Source organism: Gigantopelta aegis, chromosome 7, assembly GCF_016097555.1.
Source record: "Gigantopelta aegis isolate Gae_Host chromosome 7, Gae_host_genome, whole genome shotgun sequence".
NCBI classification, from domain to species: Eukaryota; Metazoa; Mollusca; class Gastropoda; order Neomphalida; family Peltospiridae; genus Gigantopelta; species Gigantopelta aegis.
The window spans coordinates 14,125,277-14,144,494 of record NC_054705.1 but is presented as its reverse complement, the minus strand read 5'-3'; the positions used below and the strand labels follow the sequence as shown (position 1 = coordinate 14,144,494).

Here is a 19,218-nt window from a genome sequence, read left to right as displayed (position 1 = left end):
TTTACGACAACAGACCTATTTCCATTACCAACAACATGGCCACCAACATCGTGTACGTGTGTGGTTGCTTTATTTTACTCAATTTTAGAGGAATTCCTGCCGACTCTGAACATGGTGAAGCAACAGTGACATACAAATCAAACAATTTTATGACAGAGATTGCAAAAAACAAACATTTTGTCATGTTTTATGCTCCATGGTTAGTGTCAAAATATTTTTAATAAATTCGATCGATTTATTTTTTATTTTTTTGCATCGGGCTCATTGAACAGATGTTTAAATTATCAGTTTATTTGTAATATCTAAATACTAAAGATTAGTAAAGTGGAAGACGACATTGTCAGGGAGACCGGCGTCGTGGTTAGGTCAACAGGCTGGTAGGTACTGGGTTCGGATCCCAGTCGAGGCATGGGATTTTTAATCCAGATACCGACTGCAAACCCCGAGTGAGTAGTCCGCAAGGCTCAATGGGTAGGTGTAAACCACCAACCAGTGATCCATAACTGGTTCAACAAAGGCCATGGTTTGTGCTATCCTGCCTGTTGGAAGCACAAATAAAAGATCCCTTGCTGCAAATCGGAAAGAGTAGCCCATGAAGTTACGACAGCGGGTTTCCTCTCAAAATCTGTGTGGTCCTTAACCATATGTCTGACGCGATATTTAAATAAAATGTGTTGAGTGCGTCGTTAAATAAAACATTTCCTTCTTTACATTGTCAGGTTTTTTCATCGGCACTGTCTTTAAATAATGTGGTTATATTCAATTATGGTTCAAGCACGCTGTGATGGGCACATACCTCAACTATCTGGATTATGTATCTGTCCAGGACAGTGGGTTAGTGAGAGAAATCAGATGTATTTCCCTTAATCTACTCATTGAGTCATTAAACTTGATCTGGGAGGGAGCCGTTACTAGGGAACAAACCTGGTACCTACCAGTGTTAAATCCAATGACTTAATTACCACTGTACCACTGATGCTGGTGATGAATGAAGGTCAGGTCATAGGGCTTAACATGCACATTCAGAGCATTTTGTGTAGTGCATGCCTGTCATGGCCGCACACCTATGCCAACTGACGCCGGCTCATCCGTCCAGGAACGGGTTGGGGTGGGGGAGGAGAATGGACCACTTGTGTTAGGGCCAGTGCCTGCTCTAAATCTGTGTCAAAAATTGTTTTTAATAAATAATTTAAATTAGGCTTTTATTATGGTAATATTATTTTTTTATCTTTTGGAATGCGCTTTCAATTTCAATTAAAATATTTAATTTCCCCTTCCCATTTTTCGATTTAACATTCTAAATTGTTCATTAGTATTCTGTCCCGGACCAGGCCACTGGCTATCCAGAGACTTGGACCATGACAGACATGCCTGAAACCGTAGTGGTACATGGGCATTTCAAAGATACTCTCTCTTTCTCATCAAAAGTAAAAGTAAGAGCTATTTGAGTAATTTTGACATAGTTGGTCGAATATATTCATGTAGCCCTTTGATGAATGAAAAAGGATTACTTGTTTATATATTTTACTGGGTTGGGGCAGATTTTACAAATCCCCACTTTCAGACTATGTCATGATTACTAGAGATCTCCAAATTTACAAAAAATCATTTCACAGGAGATAATCTTTCAAAATCTTATGCACGACTGTGTGTGACTGTGGCTTTAATTAATAAGCGCTGTACTGGTATGTTTTATTTTTAGGTGTGGTCATTGCAAGAGGCTGACTCCAACATGGAATGAACTAGCAAAGATTTACAACAAGAACTTGAAGGATACTCCAGTAATTATTGCAAAGGTGAGATCATTGTTTCTCAGTCCTGTCCATTGGTAAAGTGCTCACCTGATGCTAGGTCAGTCTAGGATCGATTTCCGTTGGTGGGCCCATAGCGCTATTTCTTATTCCAGTCAGTGCACCACTGCTGGTATATCAAAGGCCATGGTATGTGCTATCCTGTCTGTGGGATGGTGAATACACAAGATCCCTTGCTACTCATGAACAAATGTAGCAGGTTTCTAAGAGTAAATGACCACATGTTTGACATCCAGTAGCTGATGATTAATAAATCAGTGTGCTCTAGTGGTGATGTTAAACAAAACAAACTTTAGTTCTCCACCCATCCAGTGATCCTCAAATGATTTGTAGAACTCACGCTGTCACTGTCAATAGCAAAATGGCACATTGGCTGATTTGTACTAAAAGTGGCAAAAAAAGCAGCAAATTGGTAAATATACAGAACCTCACATACGTTGTTTTCACTTCCTTTTTATTGTACAAGTTTATTTTGCACAAGAATATATATACCATGAGACCGTGTAGCGGTCAAGTGGTATGTTCTTGCACAAAAATGTTTTTACATGTACCATTGAACTTTAGAACCTTTTGGGTTTTTTTTGCGGCAGGTGGCATGAGGTTGAACCGATCTAATTTTGTTTTTCTACCTTTTTTTGAACTAAATTTTTTTTTTACCTGTGTGTTTTTCATATCTTATGTTAGCATGTTGCCTTAATCAGTGCCATGCTGCCCTGAGATTAAAAAAGCCATTTTCAATAATTAATTCTAAAATGGCCTTTTTAATTATAAAATACTCAAAAAATATATTATGAATTAATAAACTTTGCCTGTTATATATTTTGGCATTTATTTATTAAAGCAAGCACATTGATTTAATTTTATTTCAATTAGTGTTTTGTTTTAATAATGAGAAAAAAAAGTGCCCTGAAAATTGTGAAAATGCTTCCAAAAATGTTTAGTCTACCATGCCTTGCCAAATTTCTGGGAAAAACACTCCTGCATATATATAACAGGGGTGCAGAAAGTACTCGCCCACTCACCAAATGTGACTAAAAATTCTGACGGACGAGTTAAAAAATGCAAATGCCAGTCCAACAGGTGATCTGTCTTTTTGATTTTATTTGCCCGTGATGTTGATCACTTACCAGGTGTTCTTTTTAATGTTTTGTCAGTATATTCATATATATCATTTGAAGTGAAGACACTGTATATTATAACATCTTAATAATCTATTATTCTACAGACTGGTGGGCTAGTAAATTTGAGTTGGTTCTGGTCCGGCGGGCTAGTGAAATATGTTCCATTTCTGCACCCCTGTATAAAATGTGTAAATTCTAGGTACACTAGATTTTGTTTGTTTCAGGTAGACTGTACAACAGACACAGTTGTGTGTGCGGAACACGATATCACAGGCTACCCGACGTTAAAGTTCTTTGACGATGATGCGAGCTCTGTACGATATAAAGGAAACCGTGACTTGGAGACGCTACAGAAATACGTGGAGAAGCAGCTCACCTCCGAAGAAGAGGTCTGTATTCCAATGTTCGAAATAAGCACTTGTCCATTTGTCCCAACAAGTGAAAATCTATTCGGACAAGAACAATGTGCCTCGATGGTTGTCCAGTGGACAAGTAAACATTTTCAGTGCAGTTTCATTTTTAGCAATCACAAACATCATACTGATCCTTGAATAAAATAAACCATTTATTTGGACGACAAGTGAAAATATTATCAGACAAGTAGATTTCTACATGTATTTGTCCGGTGTACTAGTGAAAATTTCTCTTTATTTCTTTCACTGTAATCAGGACTCGAAATATCGGCCTGCGAAAAGCAGTCCATATTTTAGACCGGACATGTAGCAGGTGAAAATAAAAATTTGCAGGTCTTCTTTAGAGAGGTAGATGCGGGGCGTAGCTCAGTGATACAGTGCTTGTCTGATGCATGATCGATCTATGATCAATTTCCATCGGTGGGCCCATTGGGCTATTTCTCGTTCCAACCAATGCACCACGACTGGTGTAACAAAGGCCGTGGTATGTATTATCCTGTCTGTGAGATGGTGCATATAAAAGGTCCCTTGCTACTAATCAAAAAGAGTAGCCCATGAAGTGGTGACAGTGATTTTCTCTCTCAATATCTGTGTGGTCCTTAACCATATGTCCGACACCATATTACCGTAAGCGGGCAAGACATAGCCCAGTGGTAAAATGCCATATTATAGCCAGAAATAAAATGTGTTGAGTGCGTCGTTAAATAAACCATTTCTTTCTTTCTTTCACTATATTTAATTAACAACATTTAAGCAAATTTAAACATGTATACGTTAGGTGTGTGATATATATATATATATATATATATATATATATATATATATATACAGAACTTCACATACGTTGTTTTCGCTTCCTATTATTAAACAAGTGTATTTTGCGTAAGAATATATATCACGAGACCGCTATGCAAAATAAACGAGTGCAATAAATAGGAAGCAAAAACAACATGTGTGAAGTTCTGTATTTATTACATACCTTCTTTTATGTGTTACAAAAATGGTTTTTAATTTAACGTTATAACAACACTTTGTTATATCTATGATCAAAACTCCTTTCATGGATTTACATAACATTAAGAATCATACTCTGCGACAGCCTTGTGTAATGTTTCAAATATGATGTGATGTCATTTGTAAATCATATATGACATCAGTAAATAAAAGGCACTAACTGCAGTAAAAAGAAAAAGGGAATTCCCTATTTAAAAATTCCGCTCCAGATTGCACATACGTGCGATACAGCATAAATTTATTAAATGGTTTCAAAAGGCCTTTATCACTATTGTAAGATTGAATAGGTATGTAATAAAACTAGGTGGTTATAGGTTTGAAATGTTTTGACACTGTTTTTCATGGACTTAAAATTTTCTAAACAGTAATTCTCTTACTATATTCTCTCTAAGAATAAAAAAATATTATACTCTATGTCCATTAATTTCCACGATTTTAGAGTATGTAATTTTACCATCTGTACCCTCTGACAGCAACCCTGTCTTTTAAAATGAAATGTCTGATTACAGGAAGGAGAGAACGTGCCTCCGTCGGAACCGTGGAACAGTTTGGTGGAGCTGGACGAGGCGACGTTTGAGAAACACATCAAACTCGGCCAGCATTTCATCAAGTTCTACGCGCCGTGGTGCGGCCATTGTAAGAAACTGGCGCCAGTCTGGGAGGAGTTGGCGAAAACACTCGATTACAACGACAAAGTCACGGTCGCCAAGGTATAGTAAGGAGAACTCCACATGTAGTTAAAATAAATATGTAGTAGTTATTGATTCTGTTACATATTTGTCAAATTCTATGCACCGTGGTGCGGCCTCTGTAAGAAACTGGCGCCGGTCTGGAAGGAGTTGGTAAAAACACTCGAGTACAACGAGAAAGTCACGGTCACCAAGGTAACATAGGGAGGACTTGTTAAAATAAATTTAGATATTGATTCTGTTACATATTTCTCATTACAGAGATAAATAAAAAGGATTAAATTGTTTTGTTTTTAAATTTACAATCTTTAGGAAAAATGCATTTTATTTGATTTTATGTAATACTAATAATTGTGCTCATGAAAAACAAATGTAGCAGGTTTCATCTGAAGACTCAAGTCAGAATTACCAAATGTTTAACATTAAGTAGCTGGCTAGGGATTTTCGAAGCTATGTTAGCCTTAAAAATCATAAAACCATTGTAGGCTGTGACGTCACTACAGCACATGTCATTGTGACGTCGGACCCAGATGATTAAACAATCACAGGCATGTGTTTGTTTTAGCTTTTAATCTGATTTCAACTGTTTTAGTTTAAAATGATTTTCATAAAGTAGATTGCATTTGATCGGACAAGCTGAAAAATGACCTTTACCGTTATGTGTATTTACGTATAGTTTAGAGGTTTTAGATTTTATAATTTTTTAATAGGCGTCATAACACTGTAAGGTGTATAACACCAAATGAAATCACATAGGCGACCACAGTAACATATGGGGCTACAACTGTTACATGCAATGTGTCACTCAACATACACACAACAGATACAATGTATATCTACTAGAATTACTCACTCTTGAAATAAATCACAGAAAATGGGGGGGAGGGTCAAGCTGCTAATTTCTGAGATAACAGGAAGCGCCCTTCACAACCACTGTCCCGCACAAAAATTGACATGCTTATTTTTATGACATCCCACTAATACTGGTTCAAGTTAAATCACAGCAAGCTTTTGGTCACATAAAACACTTTATTACAACAAGTCCTGTCACATATGTCACCAATGACATTCGAGGAAGTTTGGAACCATGAAGTCCTGTATCAAAAGTCGGGTGCACCTCGAACTTTGACCTGGACGAGATGCTATTTGGTAGATTACTACCTGTAAGCAGAGTGTGCTCTAGTGGTGTCATTAAACAAAAACTAACTTTAACTTTGCAGGTTGACTGTACCGTAAGCAAAACTGTGTGTTCTATTCATCACATCCAGGGCTATCCCACACTCCTGTGGTTCAAGAACGGACAGGTGGTATGTATTGTAACAGATCCAAATTACCAAATGTTTGACATCCAGTAGCCGATTGTTAATTAATCAACATGCTTTAGTGGTGTCGTACCGACGCCATTTAACCGTATATAAAATGTGTTGATTGCATCGTTAAATAAATCATTTCCTTCCTTAGTCTTGTCTTTAAACAAAAACAGACCTTAACTTTATTACCAAATTAATTGTATTTAATACAATATAATAAAAAAATATATTTAAAAAAAATATTTGCATTTCTTTTATCGTTTTATATATATATATACTGTAGAATTTTGTTGGATCGAACTTGGAAGGGTCGTATACACCGCAATGCTCGAACCAAAAACAGTCCCAAGTTATACTTACACCTTGTTGACCAAATAGATAGGTCAAACTACCAGATGGGTCGAACACTTTCTCAAGCACAGACGGGGTTCGATCCAACGGGATTCAGCTTTATTTGTAAAATTAAACCTTGCCTGTTATGTATTGTCCAGCTTGAGCGGTACACGGGACCAAGAACTCTCGAAGCGCTGAAGACCTTTTCTCTCAACATGTTGGATAAAGAAGATCCTGAAGTTTTACGCACGGACGAGATGATAGACGTTAACGTAGCAGAACAGGAGGTCCGTATTTCTCTCATCACATATACCATCTCAAACTAGGATTGCTCAATGTTCCAGATGTTCCACAGGATTTGTTTTGCTATGGAACTTTCAGTTTTCTAGGGTGGGACGTAGCCCAGTGGTATAGCGCTCGCTCGATGTGAGATCAATGTGGGATCGATCCCTGCCGATGGGCCCGTTTCTTGTTCTAGCCAGTGCACCATGGCTGGTATATCAAAGGCTGTGGTATGTACTACCCTGTCTGTGGGATGGTGCATATAAAAGATCCCTTGCAGCTAATTGAAAAGAGTAACCTATGAAGTGGCGAAAGCGGGTTTCCTCTCTCTATATCTGTCTGGTCCTTAACCATATGTCTGACCAGTCAACAGTTTTAAAACAGTTTTAAAGAAATGTGCTCGGACCGCTTGGGATGGCTAAATTTTCTGCTGCTATTTTATCTCTAAAGGAATATATGTAGACGTACTATTGGATTGGCTATAATTTTACATATGTTAAAAACAGTTTTAATGTAAATAGGAATCCAAAAGTGTCACAAAAATTGAAAAATACTAACATCGCATAATGAGCTTTAAAAAACAACAACATTTGGAATGTCACTGTAGTATATAAGTACCATCGATGAAGTGAAAGTAGCATAGCCACCGCAAATCGCAAAAAGGAATCCCTACAAATGAGTATTTATCTATTTCAAAGGCGTAGCGCCCATTACGCCCATTATGCATGTACGTAATGCAAAAACAAAATCCGGGAATAGGTCGAGGCTGTCTGTAATTGTTCTATAAAATTGACTCGAAAAAAGATTTTAAAAAATGCATCTAAAAATTTTCACAGGGGCAGGCCCCTCGAATCCCCCCACTCGGGCACGTAATTCTAAGAATATTTCTGGTTACGCCCCTGTATTTTGTTTCAGTACTGGGGCTAATATTCAGTTCTTTTATAATATTGTTAACTTTAGGGTGTATACTACCAAATCAAATCCCATAGACGACAATAGTAACATATGTGGCTAAAACTCCTACCGTATCAACCGACATAAATGCCACGGATATAAATACTACCACCCCTCACACTTAAAGTGAATCAGAAAAAAATGGGGGTCAAGCTGCTCGTTGCTGAGATAACGGGTAGAGTCTATGACTACCCTAGTTCCGCACAAAATTCGAGTACTTTTTTTTACAGATACCCCATACATGTTTCAAGCACAAGGCTACTTGACACATTGGTACTAGATGAAATAAAATTGCATTTTTTTTTTAACCCAGATAAAACTATTATTTTTTACAACCAACACACTCACATTTATAACCAATCACAGGACTTGTGGTGTTCACTTCTCTATCAAAAGTTCGTTGCACCTCGAACTTTGACCCAGCCGGAAGTTATTTGGTCTAGTACTACCTATACTGATAACGTACATTTTTCAGAAAATGTCCAGCTATGTGTCTTTATGACAACCAGGATCTGGTGTATTCTGACATAAACTGACAACCTCACTGAAACTGTTGTTTCTACAGTGCAACCTAATATAATGTACACCTCAAAAAACATATATATTGCATATAGTTTTGTACAATGAATGAATGTTTAACGACACCCCAGCACGAAAAATACATCGGCTATTGGGTGTCAAACTATGGTAATGCAAATAAATAAAGTGATGATCAACATCAATATAAAAATTCAAGACTTAAACAAAAACAGTGTAAAGAACTGCAAAAACACAAATATCACAGAATTTTACAGATACTGAATTTTACTCAAAACTTCAATTTTGTGCTGTATTGGCCATTCTCAAAGAGAATGTTACACCCCTGCACCACGGTGAGGTTACAGCACACGCAGGGGATAGTTTTGTACAAATGCAATATGTCATATTAAACAACAAAATGTTTTAAAATAAAACTCCTGAAGATATTTACTTTCAGTTGGGTGTGTGTACTCAGGTATATATATAGAGACAACAAAGATAGTCAGAGTACCTCTACCCCTTTAAAGAATTCCATTAAAACACATGCACATGATTGACCCCTAGATTATGAAGACCTTAACAGGCACATCAAAGAAATATCAGTATTAAAAAAATACACTGTCTGAGGAAGGAAACACAAACATGACTGTACCTGTATGAAGTAATGACTTAATGTCCTGAACATTAGTGTTGGGAGGAAATCCTGTATGCTGGGTGTGGGTGTCTTCAAGTTACCAGGTGTGGGAATTTCAAATCCATCGGCCATGCTGATTTTCAGAATGAACCATGGAAACCATTGGCAGCCACCAATATTCCGGACTATATTTTATTTATAGCCTACTGTAGTTGGAGGTTTTAATAGTTGTGATATCTGGAATTATGCAGCTTTCACACATTTATTTTTGATTAATTACTGGAAAAAAAACTATTTTTAAATGACAAAATTACCAGAACATCTATTTTCTTGCATTATTTTCTAATCAGGATGAATACAATATGTTATTAGATGTATTCCTACAATCTGTAATCCAGCATTTTATTTAGCTAGTAACATTAGGTAATACAGCTTTAACAATAAAATAAATTATTAACTTAATCCAAGGCAGATAATCAAATTTGAAAAAATTGGTTCTGAATCTAGTATAAACTCAAAATGCTTTTCATGAGAGCTAACTAAGTGATTATTAAGAAAAAAAAATGATCTGGAGATCTAAGTATATGTTTAACAACCTTATTGTTATGTACAAATAAGAATAGAAGGCACAATAGTGACAACAAATTTAATTATGTTTTTGGTAAAGTTTTTCTTCAGATTTACTTAAATTTTTTCATAAAACAACTATTTTGTCTAAAATATGTCAAAATGATAATAAAAATCAAGTTCTTTACAAATTTGAGTTTTCAGAATTTCATACATAAAAAATTAACAGTGTTAATGGAAACTAAAGACATTAACCCACTATTGGCACATGCTATTTTTAATATAAAAATAAATTGCCATTAAAATCTTAGTTCAGGTTGCCTATATATAATACCATATTTAAGAGCAGTTGTATATGGCAAGTCAAATACCATGTAAAAAGAAATTATTGAAATCTTTACAGTATGAATTATAGGCCAAAACCAACTTTTCTTCAGTGCTAACTTTGATTCAAACTCCATTCAGAGCCATGTACAGAGATTATTGTCACGGTCAAGGTCATTGTGAACTTGCATGGTCGAGTGATGGCTAATTAATCAACCAGTATAGTTTAATTAAATAAAATGACAAAATCATAATATTTTTTATTATGCACTGAATATGTGCTATAGGGTGTATACTACCAAATCAAATCCCATAGACGACAATAGTAACATATGTGGCTAACACTCCTACCTGCAACGTATCAACCGACATAAACACCACGGATATAAATACTACCACCCCTCACACTTAAAGTGAATCAGAAAAAAATGGGGGTCAAGCTGTTCGTTTTTGAGATAACGGGTAGCGTCTATGACTACCCTAGTTCCGCACAAAATTCGAGTACTTTTTTTTACAGATACCCCATACATGTTTCAAGCACAAGGCTACTTGACACATTGGTACTAGATGAAATAAAATTGCATATTTTTTTTAACCCAGATAAAACTATTATTTTTTACAACCAACACACTCACATTTATAACCAATCACAGGACTTGTGGTGTTCACTTCTCTATCAAAAGTTCGGTGCACCTCGAACTTTGATCCAGCCGGAAGTTATTTGGTCTAGTACTACCTTTAGCAAGCATTAAAGACATTTTTTTTTTTTTTCGTAAAATGTTTTCCTTTGTATTTGTTTTAACTTTATGTTTCAGCTAAAAACTATGTATTTAAAATATAATTTCAACGTAATTTTGAGGTAACCGATCAGATAACCCATGGGTTACGCAAATATAATTCACATAACCGAACAATTGGTTACCTAGGTAAAAACCACATGAACCGACTTCCGGTTACCTCAGATTTCGAAATATTGTCCCCTGTATATATGTATATATAACCGTAAATAAAATATGTTGAGTGCGTCGTTAAATAAAACATTTCCTTCATTTCCTTCCTTCCTTCAGTTTTCTATGTCACGTTTCTGTTAATTATTGTAGAGTTTCATCTCCACCTGCTTGTCCCGTATATAGTTTTCTATGTCACGTTTGTGTTAATTATTGTAGAGTTTCATCTCCACCTGCTTGTCCCGTATATAGTTTTCTATGTCACGTTTGTGTTAATTATTGTAGAGTTTCATCTCCACCTGCTTGTCCCGTATATAGTTTTCTATGTCACTTTTCTGTTAATTATTGTAGAGTTTCATCTCCACCTGCTTGTCCCGTATATAGTTTTCTATGTCACTTTTCTGTTAATTATTGTAGAGTTTCATCTCCACCTGCTTGTCCCGTATATAGTTTTCTATGTCACTTTTCTGTTAATTATTGTAGAGTTTCATCTCCACCTGCTTGTCCCGTATATAGTTTCTATGTCACGTTTCTGTTAATTATTGTAGAGTTTCATCTCCACCTGCTTGTCCCGTATATAGTTTTCTATGTCATGTTTCTGTTAATTATTGTAGAGTTTCATCTCCACCTGCTTGTCCCGTATATAGTTTTCTATGTCACGTTTCTGTTAATTATTGTAGAGTTTCATCTCCACCTGCTTGTCCCGTATATAGTTTTCTATGTCACGTTTCTGTTAATTATTGTAGAGTTTCATCTCCACCTGCTTGTCCCGTATATAGTTTTCTATGTCACGTTTCTGTTAATTATTGTAGAGTTTCATCTCCACCTGCTTGTCCCGTATATAGTTTTCTATGTAACTTTTCTGTTAATTATTGTAGAGTTTCATCTCCACCTGCTTGTCCCGTATATAGTTTTCTATGTCACATTTCTGTTAATTATTGTAGAGTTTCATCTCCACCTGCTTGTCCCGTATATAGTTTTCTATGTCACGTTTCTGTTAATTATTGTAGAGTTTCATATCCACCTGCTTGTCCCGTATATAGTTTTCTATGTCACGTTTCTGTTAATTATTGTAGAGTTTCATCTCCACCTGCTTGTCCCGTATATAGTTTCTATGTCACGTTTCTGTTAATTATTGTAGAGTTTCATATCCACCTGCTTGTCCCGTATATAGTTTTATGGATTTTTGTTCGCCTTGCTTCAAGATATTGAGCTGAAATTTTGTCTACCACAGACTGAGCATAGTTTGATTGTGTATCAAGTCTGAATTTCATGGTGATTTTTCATAGACTTATGGTCCTTGAACTTAGGAGATGCGGAAATTTGTTCACCCGGTAGGAGACATGTATTGATTTATCAGTACTCGAAGAATGCCTGTTTATTTTTGTAATATTGACACATTAAACTCTTTTCCTTAATACATTAACTGCAAAACTGCCTTGGAAAATGACGTGGAAATTCTTTTTGACGTGACCAGGTTTTTAATTACCATGGTTGAAGGAGAATTATTCCAAAACTGCCCTTTAGATTTTATAGTATACAGAACTCTGAACACAATTAAAGGTACAAGCCAAGAATTTTTTTTTTTAGTTTTTTTAAAGCAGGATATTTAACTTGTGAATGTATTATTTAATAAAATAAGAATCTTGTGCACAAATATATCGCAAACATTAGGCCATTCATTGTCGATAGATCAGAACAGACTGGGGACAAAATTTGTTTCTTATTTAAAATGTTATTATTGGCTTTGTTCTATTTGAACGATAAATCGGTTTATAGGATGTAAGACTTAATTCCACAGAATTCTTGTGGTGATATGCAGGTAAACGTTCTTGAATTCTATCACAGCATTTTCAATACATATATTAACATGTATTTACTTTGTTATTGTTCATACTAAATTGCTGTTGTATCATGATCTGACTTTTCCAGGGCTGAGTAAATAAACAGTCCTTTGTTTTTCTTGCAGGGTGCAGTTCCATCCCTGACAGAGGAAAACTTTGAAGAAACTTTATCTGGGGGATATGTTTTTGTTAAATTTTTCGCACCTTGGTAAGTGTTAGTGTTCAGGAGGTAGAACTATTATTAGTCCCCTACCAGTTCAACCATATGTTATATCTGTCCTGTCTGTCTGTCTGTACGTCCATCTGTCACAGATACAATGTTCTGCAATACTTCCAAGATATTCAGCTGAAATTTTGTGTATAGCTTTATCATATCAGATTAGGAACGGGATTTAGCTCAGTCAGTTCGAGTGCTCACGTGAGGTGCTTGCATCGCAGGATCTAACCACTTCGGTGGATCCATTCAACTGATTGGGTTTTTCTCTCATTCCAACCAGTGCACCACAACTGGTCCTTCAACTTAGGATATATACCTTGGGGGGGGGGGGGGGGGGGGGGGGAATGTATTGCTTCAGCATCACTCTAAGAATGTCTGTTTTAAAATGAAAGTTAAATATTTTGGTGATGAGTTGGCCTTTTTGCATCTTCATAAATCAAGGCTAATATTCGTTCCTCGTATTCAGCCTTGATACATGTAGTCAAGATTACTGATATCCACTACTAGCGCCCTCTATTGGAAGAAAATTTGTAACACCGATTATGTCCCTTACACGATGACATCACTGACCAATCACAGCATCGGTAACATGTGATAATCTTGAAAGCAATATCAAAAATTAACCGCCGAAACCTTTTTTTAAAAACATATCGTGACAAACACGACACGTTAACACGGACGCTGACACTGCCATCTTTGTTTACAATAACAAGGGAATCTATAAGGAGCGTTGTGATTCATTGCAATCAGATCTCATCGCATCCAATGAAATTTAAGCATTTTGTGGCACGATTTCTTGACGACATGTATCAAGGCTGAATACGAGGAATGAATATTAGCCTTGATTTATGAAGATGGCCTTTTTGTGGCACACAGGGGTGGGACGTAGCCCAGTGGTAAAGTTCTCGCTTCATGCGCGGTCGGTTTAGAATCGATCCCCATTGGGCTATTTCTCGTTCCAGCCAGTGTATCACGACTGGTGTAACAAAGGCTGTGGTATGTACTGTTATGTCTGTGGGATGGTGCATATAAAAGATCCCTTGCTGCTAATCGAAAAGTAACCCATGAAGTGGCAACAGCAGGTTTCCTCTCTCTCTATATCTGTGTTGTCCTTAACCATATATCTGGTGGCGTCATGGTTAGGCCATCGGTCTACAGGCTGGTAGGTACTGGGTTCGGATCCCAGTCGAGGCATGGGATTTTTAATCCAGATATCGACTCCAAACCCTGAGTGAGTGCTCCGCAAAGGTTCAATGGGTAGGTGTAAACCACTTGCACCGACCAGTGATCCATAACTGGTTCAACAAAGGCCATGGTTTGTGCTATCTTGCCTGTGGGAAGCGCAAATAAAAGATCCCTTGCTGCCTGTCGTAAAAGAGTAGCCTTTGTGGCGACAGCGGGTTTCCTCTTAAAATCTGTGTGGTCCTTGGCCATATGTCTGACACCAATATAACCGTAAATAAAATGTGTTGAGTGCGTCGTTAAATAAAACATTTCCTTCCTTTTGTGATGCTTTTTAAAGCCACATTCTCAAGTATATATTTTTTATATTTAAAGCCACATTCTCAAGTATATATTTTTTATATTTAAAGCCACATTCTCAAGTATATATTTTTTATATTTAAAGCCACATTCTCAAGTATATATTTTTTATATTTAAAGCCACATTCTCAAGTATATATTTTTTATATTTAAGTATTTAGAATGTATCATCTATTTTATCATCGGTACACTGTAGGAGGCAGGATTTCGCGCAGTCCGTAGAGCATTCGCCTGATATACTCAAGTTGTAGGATCAAACCACCTTGGTGAACTCATTGTTTTCCTATTCCAACCAGTGCCTCAACTGGTGTAACAAAGGCTGCGGGATGTGTTGTCCTGCCTGAGAAAATGCATATAAAAGTTCCCTTGCTGTTAAGAGAAAAATGTTGAGGATTTTTTGTGAAGCTTTGTTAAAATTACCAAATGTTTGACATCCAGTAGCTGATGATTTATTAAGTTATGTGCTCTAGTGGTTTCGTTAAACAAAACAAGATTTAACTGATGGGTAGCTGATGTATATATATTTTTTGTCATTCTATCTTTTTATTTTTTAAGGTGTGGACATTGTAAGAGGTTAGCCCCAACGTGGGAAGACTTGTCGAAAAAGTTTTCAACTTTTCAAGATGTCATCATAGCTGAAGTGGATTGTACAAAATATGGGAATTTATGTCAAAGGAATGAGGTGAGTAACTTTTAATGACATTGTAGTTCAGGCTTGTACAATGTGTGGAAATTTCTGTTTTAAAATTAATTAAAAAAAGAAAGAAGAAAAGAGTGTGCAAACAAATTAGTAATGTTTCAGTGATAGATTTTGATAGAAAATTGATCGGTTATTTTTTGGTGATGTGATATTGGTTATAAAATCCATAATCAGTTGTCGTGGAAAATGTTATCTGTATTTGTTACACACCTGTTGGTGAGAACATCATGCGTTATTTATGATAACACATGGTTGTTTACACATGTACGTGTGTTAACAATGTCAAGACATACGACTGGCTGCTCGTAGGCAATGACCAGGTCACCAATGCCATACATCCAATAAACAGCACACTGGAAATTGATTACACTTGACATATAGTTAACCCGACAATCATGTGTCTGTGACGCGTAAGTCAGCTACAAGTGCAACAGCTGTATATAACTTTGAGTCAAAAATTATGTTAAAATTTGCTTAACATCTGGTTTTTGAGGAACTGTAAGAAATAGAATAATACATTTGTGTGTTAGGTACAATTTTTCTCACAACTCGTTTAAAAATGTATCAAACTCGCTTTCACTCGTAGATACATTTTAAAACAACCATAAAATAAATGGTATTTAACGGTCACTCATGTATTATTCTTTATTTATTCATGCAATCTAGATTCCTGTATGAGGCGTCTGTCAGAGTTTTGGTTTGTGTACATAAAGAAACTGGGGTCTAATTTAATAAACTCTCACAACTTTGCGATCTCGTATTGTAGTGTAAAAAGACTTGCTAAGACGATGCAGTGTTGCTTTTGAGAGTTAAAGAGCTTTGTGATATGGAATAGGTGTTTACGGGTTAACTTTATACAAAAAAAAAAAAAGTTTCACTGTCTTACCCCGAAACCTCCCCCACCCCCCAAAAAAAAAACCCAAACCCCAACAACTTTATAATAAAGTAAAGTTAAAACGAGACAACAAAAGTGTTTTGCCAAGATGTAGTCAAATATCACGAGATGACGTTACATCTGATTTATTTCCAGCAATAGCTAGGCCTATTTCAAATTTATAAAAACCCATTGAAAATGTTGCATTAAATTGCTTTTTGGCTAAAAGAAAAAAGTACCATTGAGTTAACTCCCTTGAACAGGGATGTATTTTAACCGATTGTGTTATCGAAAGTTGATTGTTTGGTCCAAACCAATTAAAACTGGTGTTGACATTCCAGCTGCTTTACAACAATAAGTCAATAATACACTGATATTTTATCATCAATAATCAATATTTTATAATTAACAACAATATTTTATGATTAACAACAATATTTTATCAATATTTTATGATTAAGAACCAATATTGTTTATCATTTTATGATTAACAACCAATATTTTATAATGTGATTAACAACAATATTTTATGATTATGTTATGATTAACAACCAATATTTTATCATTATTTTAGTATTAACAATCACTATTTTATCATTAACAATTGCATACGTTTTCGTTATTTGCAGGTAAAGGGTTACCCGACACTTGTTCTGTTTTATAATGGTGCAAAATTAGCTGAACACAACGGACCGCGGGGACTGGACGATATGTACTCGTTTGTGATGAACCAGATAGAGGGCGCTCACGACGAACTCTAGACAGACTAATTAGCATAATTATAATTATTCATATATACATGGTTTTGAACAAATTGGTGATTATGTGAAACACCCTTTAAAGAGACGTTTCTGATTTGTCTGTTATTGTTAAGATGTTGTCGACTATCGGAGACCTTTATTATAATTAGTGGGTAATGTATTTGACCATTTGCAGACAATGATGCTGGTTTTACTGTCACAATTTGAGTTTTACGAGTGACGTTATATGCAGATTCGGGGCGAAACGTAGCCCAGTGGTAAAGCACCCGCATAATGTGCGGTCAGTTTGGGATCGATCCCCATCGGTGGGCCCATTGGGCTATTTCTCGCTCCAGCCAGTGCACCACGACTGGTACATCAAAGACTGTGGTATGTACTGTCCTGACTATGGGGTGGTGCATATAAAAGATTCTTTGCTGCTAATCGAAAAGAGTAGCCCATGAAGTGTTGACAGCAGGTTTCCTCTCTATATATCTGTGTGGTCCGTAACCATATATCTGACACCATATAACCGTAAATAAAATGTGTTGAGTGCATAGTTAAGTAAAACATTTCCTTCCTTCTTATCTGCAGATTCAATTAGAATTACATATTAAATACATTTCTCTGCATCAAATATCAGTGGCTTGGATACTGGTCATCCTAGTCTTTGTACTAGGTCAAACTGGATTTTATTTTTTAATCTATATTTTCGCATATGGAATTATTGAGACCAAATCCAGCTTGGAGCTATTTACAGAACTTAGGACAATCAGAAACATACTGGAATGTACGACACTTGTATTCTAAACAAGAAAATGTATTTAGAATATAATTTTAGTTCTTAGAAAATTTTATTAGTCGGAAAGATCTTACAATGGAAACAAACTCATGACCGTCTCTTTAAATGCGATAACCCTTGTTATTGTTGCCCTGCTTTACCATACCTATAGTCCATCCGATCCTCCTGTAGAAATATTTGTTGTTAATAATTTCAGTTTGGTTTGACGTAAGAAGAAAAGTAAAAATAATTTGGAAATAACCAAAAAATGACAATTTTTTTGTCCAATTAAAAAAAACCCAATTTGTTTCAGAAATAAATAATTCTGTAATAGAAACCATAGTAAGAAAATGATGCTTACAGCGTTATGGCTGCCATTTTGGTTTTATGGACTGGTATAGTCTTGCTATATGAGATAACTCTTGATTATTTTTTTGTTGTTCCCTCTGTAGTGAAGTTAATCAAATAGAATTATCTTGTAACAAGACTACCAGTCCATAAAACCAAAATGGCAACCATAATGCTGTAAGCATTGTTTTATTTATTTCTGAACCAAATATTTTCTTAATTCCACACAAAATTTTTTTTTGTTATTTCCAAAACATTTTTACTTTTCTACATATGTCGAACCAAACCGAAATTATTTACAAAAAACATTTCTATTGGACGATAGGATGGACTACAGGGCCAAACTTGTATGTGTGAACATCGTTGTACATAAAAAATAATACCATTTAAACAACGCACAGAAATTTATTTGCATTTAAATTACTAGAAAACTAACAAAACAAATTTTAAGATTATAATTTATGTATTAAATGTACATATTCTATATAGAGAGTATTGCTATTTAAAGACTGCACGGAAATTTAATTAGATTTATCAAGTCTTAATCGGAAAGGTACCAAAAACAGTAGCAGACTTAAAAACTTTGTATCAAGAAAACCTTTAGAATGTAGTGTCATGTACGATATGACAAGATACATTTCTAAGCGTTTACATAGATCTAAGGCTGTGGAAGCCACATTAAGTTATGACGTCGCTTCACAAAATCACGTCATTCGTTGTGCACGTGAAATCATTATGACACACGTGGGTCATACTGGTTATATTTCCCTGAATATCTTGAACTATGTGGATAATAATACTGTTTATGTTTTCCCTTATTTCTTTCCGTCAGTATAATATTATATGACTAGATAAATGGCCCTTGTGTTTACCTCTATACATTTTCTGAATATTTACAGGGCTTCTAGACTATGGTAGCCCCACTCTCATGGCTAGTAAATAACTACTATTGCCATGCCCGATGGCTAGTGAAAAAAAATTGTTACATTAGGTCTTGAAACCAGTGTTGGGGTATGTTTCAGGGCTTCTAGATTATGGTAGCCCCACTTTCATGGCGAATGATATTCATTGTTGGGCTAGTAAATAACTACTATTGCCATGCCCAATGGCTAGTGAAAAAAAACCAAGCAGTTGCAGTTAAGTCTTATTTTGTAAATATGAATATCCTGACCCCCACCTCCACCACCATCCAATGTTAGTGTTTTTAAAGCTCTATCTCATTCTTTAGGTGACATATCGGATTATTACTATTAT

General features: G+C 35.7%; 1 protein-coding gene across 1 annotated transcript; it reads left to right on the top strand.

The window, feature by feature from the left end:
- The first annotated feature begins 35 nt into the window (after positions 1–35).
- Positions 36–17,217, top strand: LOC121377917 (thioredoxin domain-containing protein 5-like). Its single transcript, XM_041506014.1, has 9 exons — positions 36–199; positions 1,703–1,796; positions 3,157–3,321; positions 4,869–5,069; positions 6,269–6,355; positions 6,850–6,978; positions 12,888–12,970; positions 15,077–15,203; positions 16,725–17,217. Exons 1-9 carry the CDS (start codon positions 36–38, stop codon positions 16,854–16,856), a joined length of 1,182 nt encoding a protein of 393 aa, XP_041361948.1. The 3' UTR covers positions 16,857–17,217.
- Positions 17,218–19,218: the final 2,001 nt, after the last annotated feature.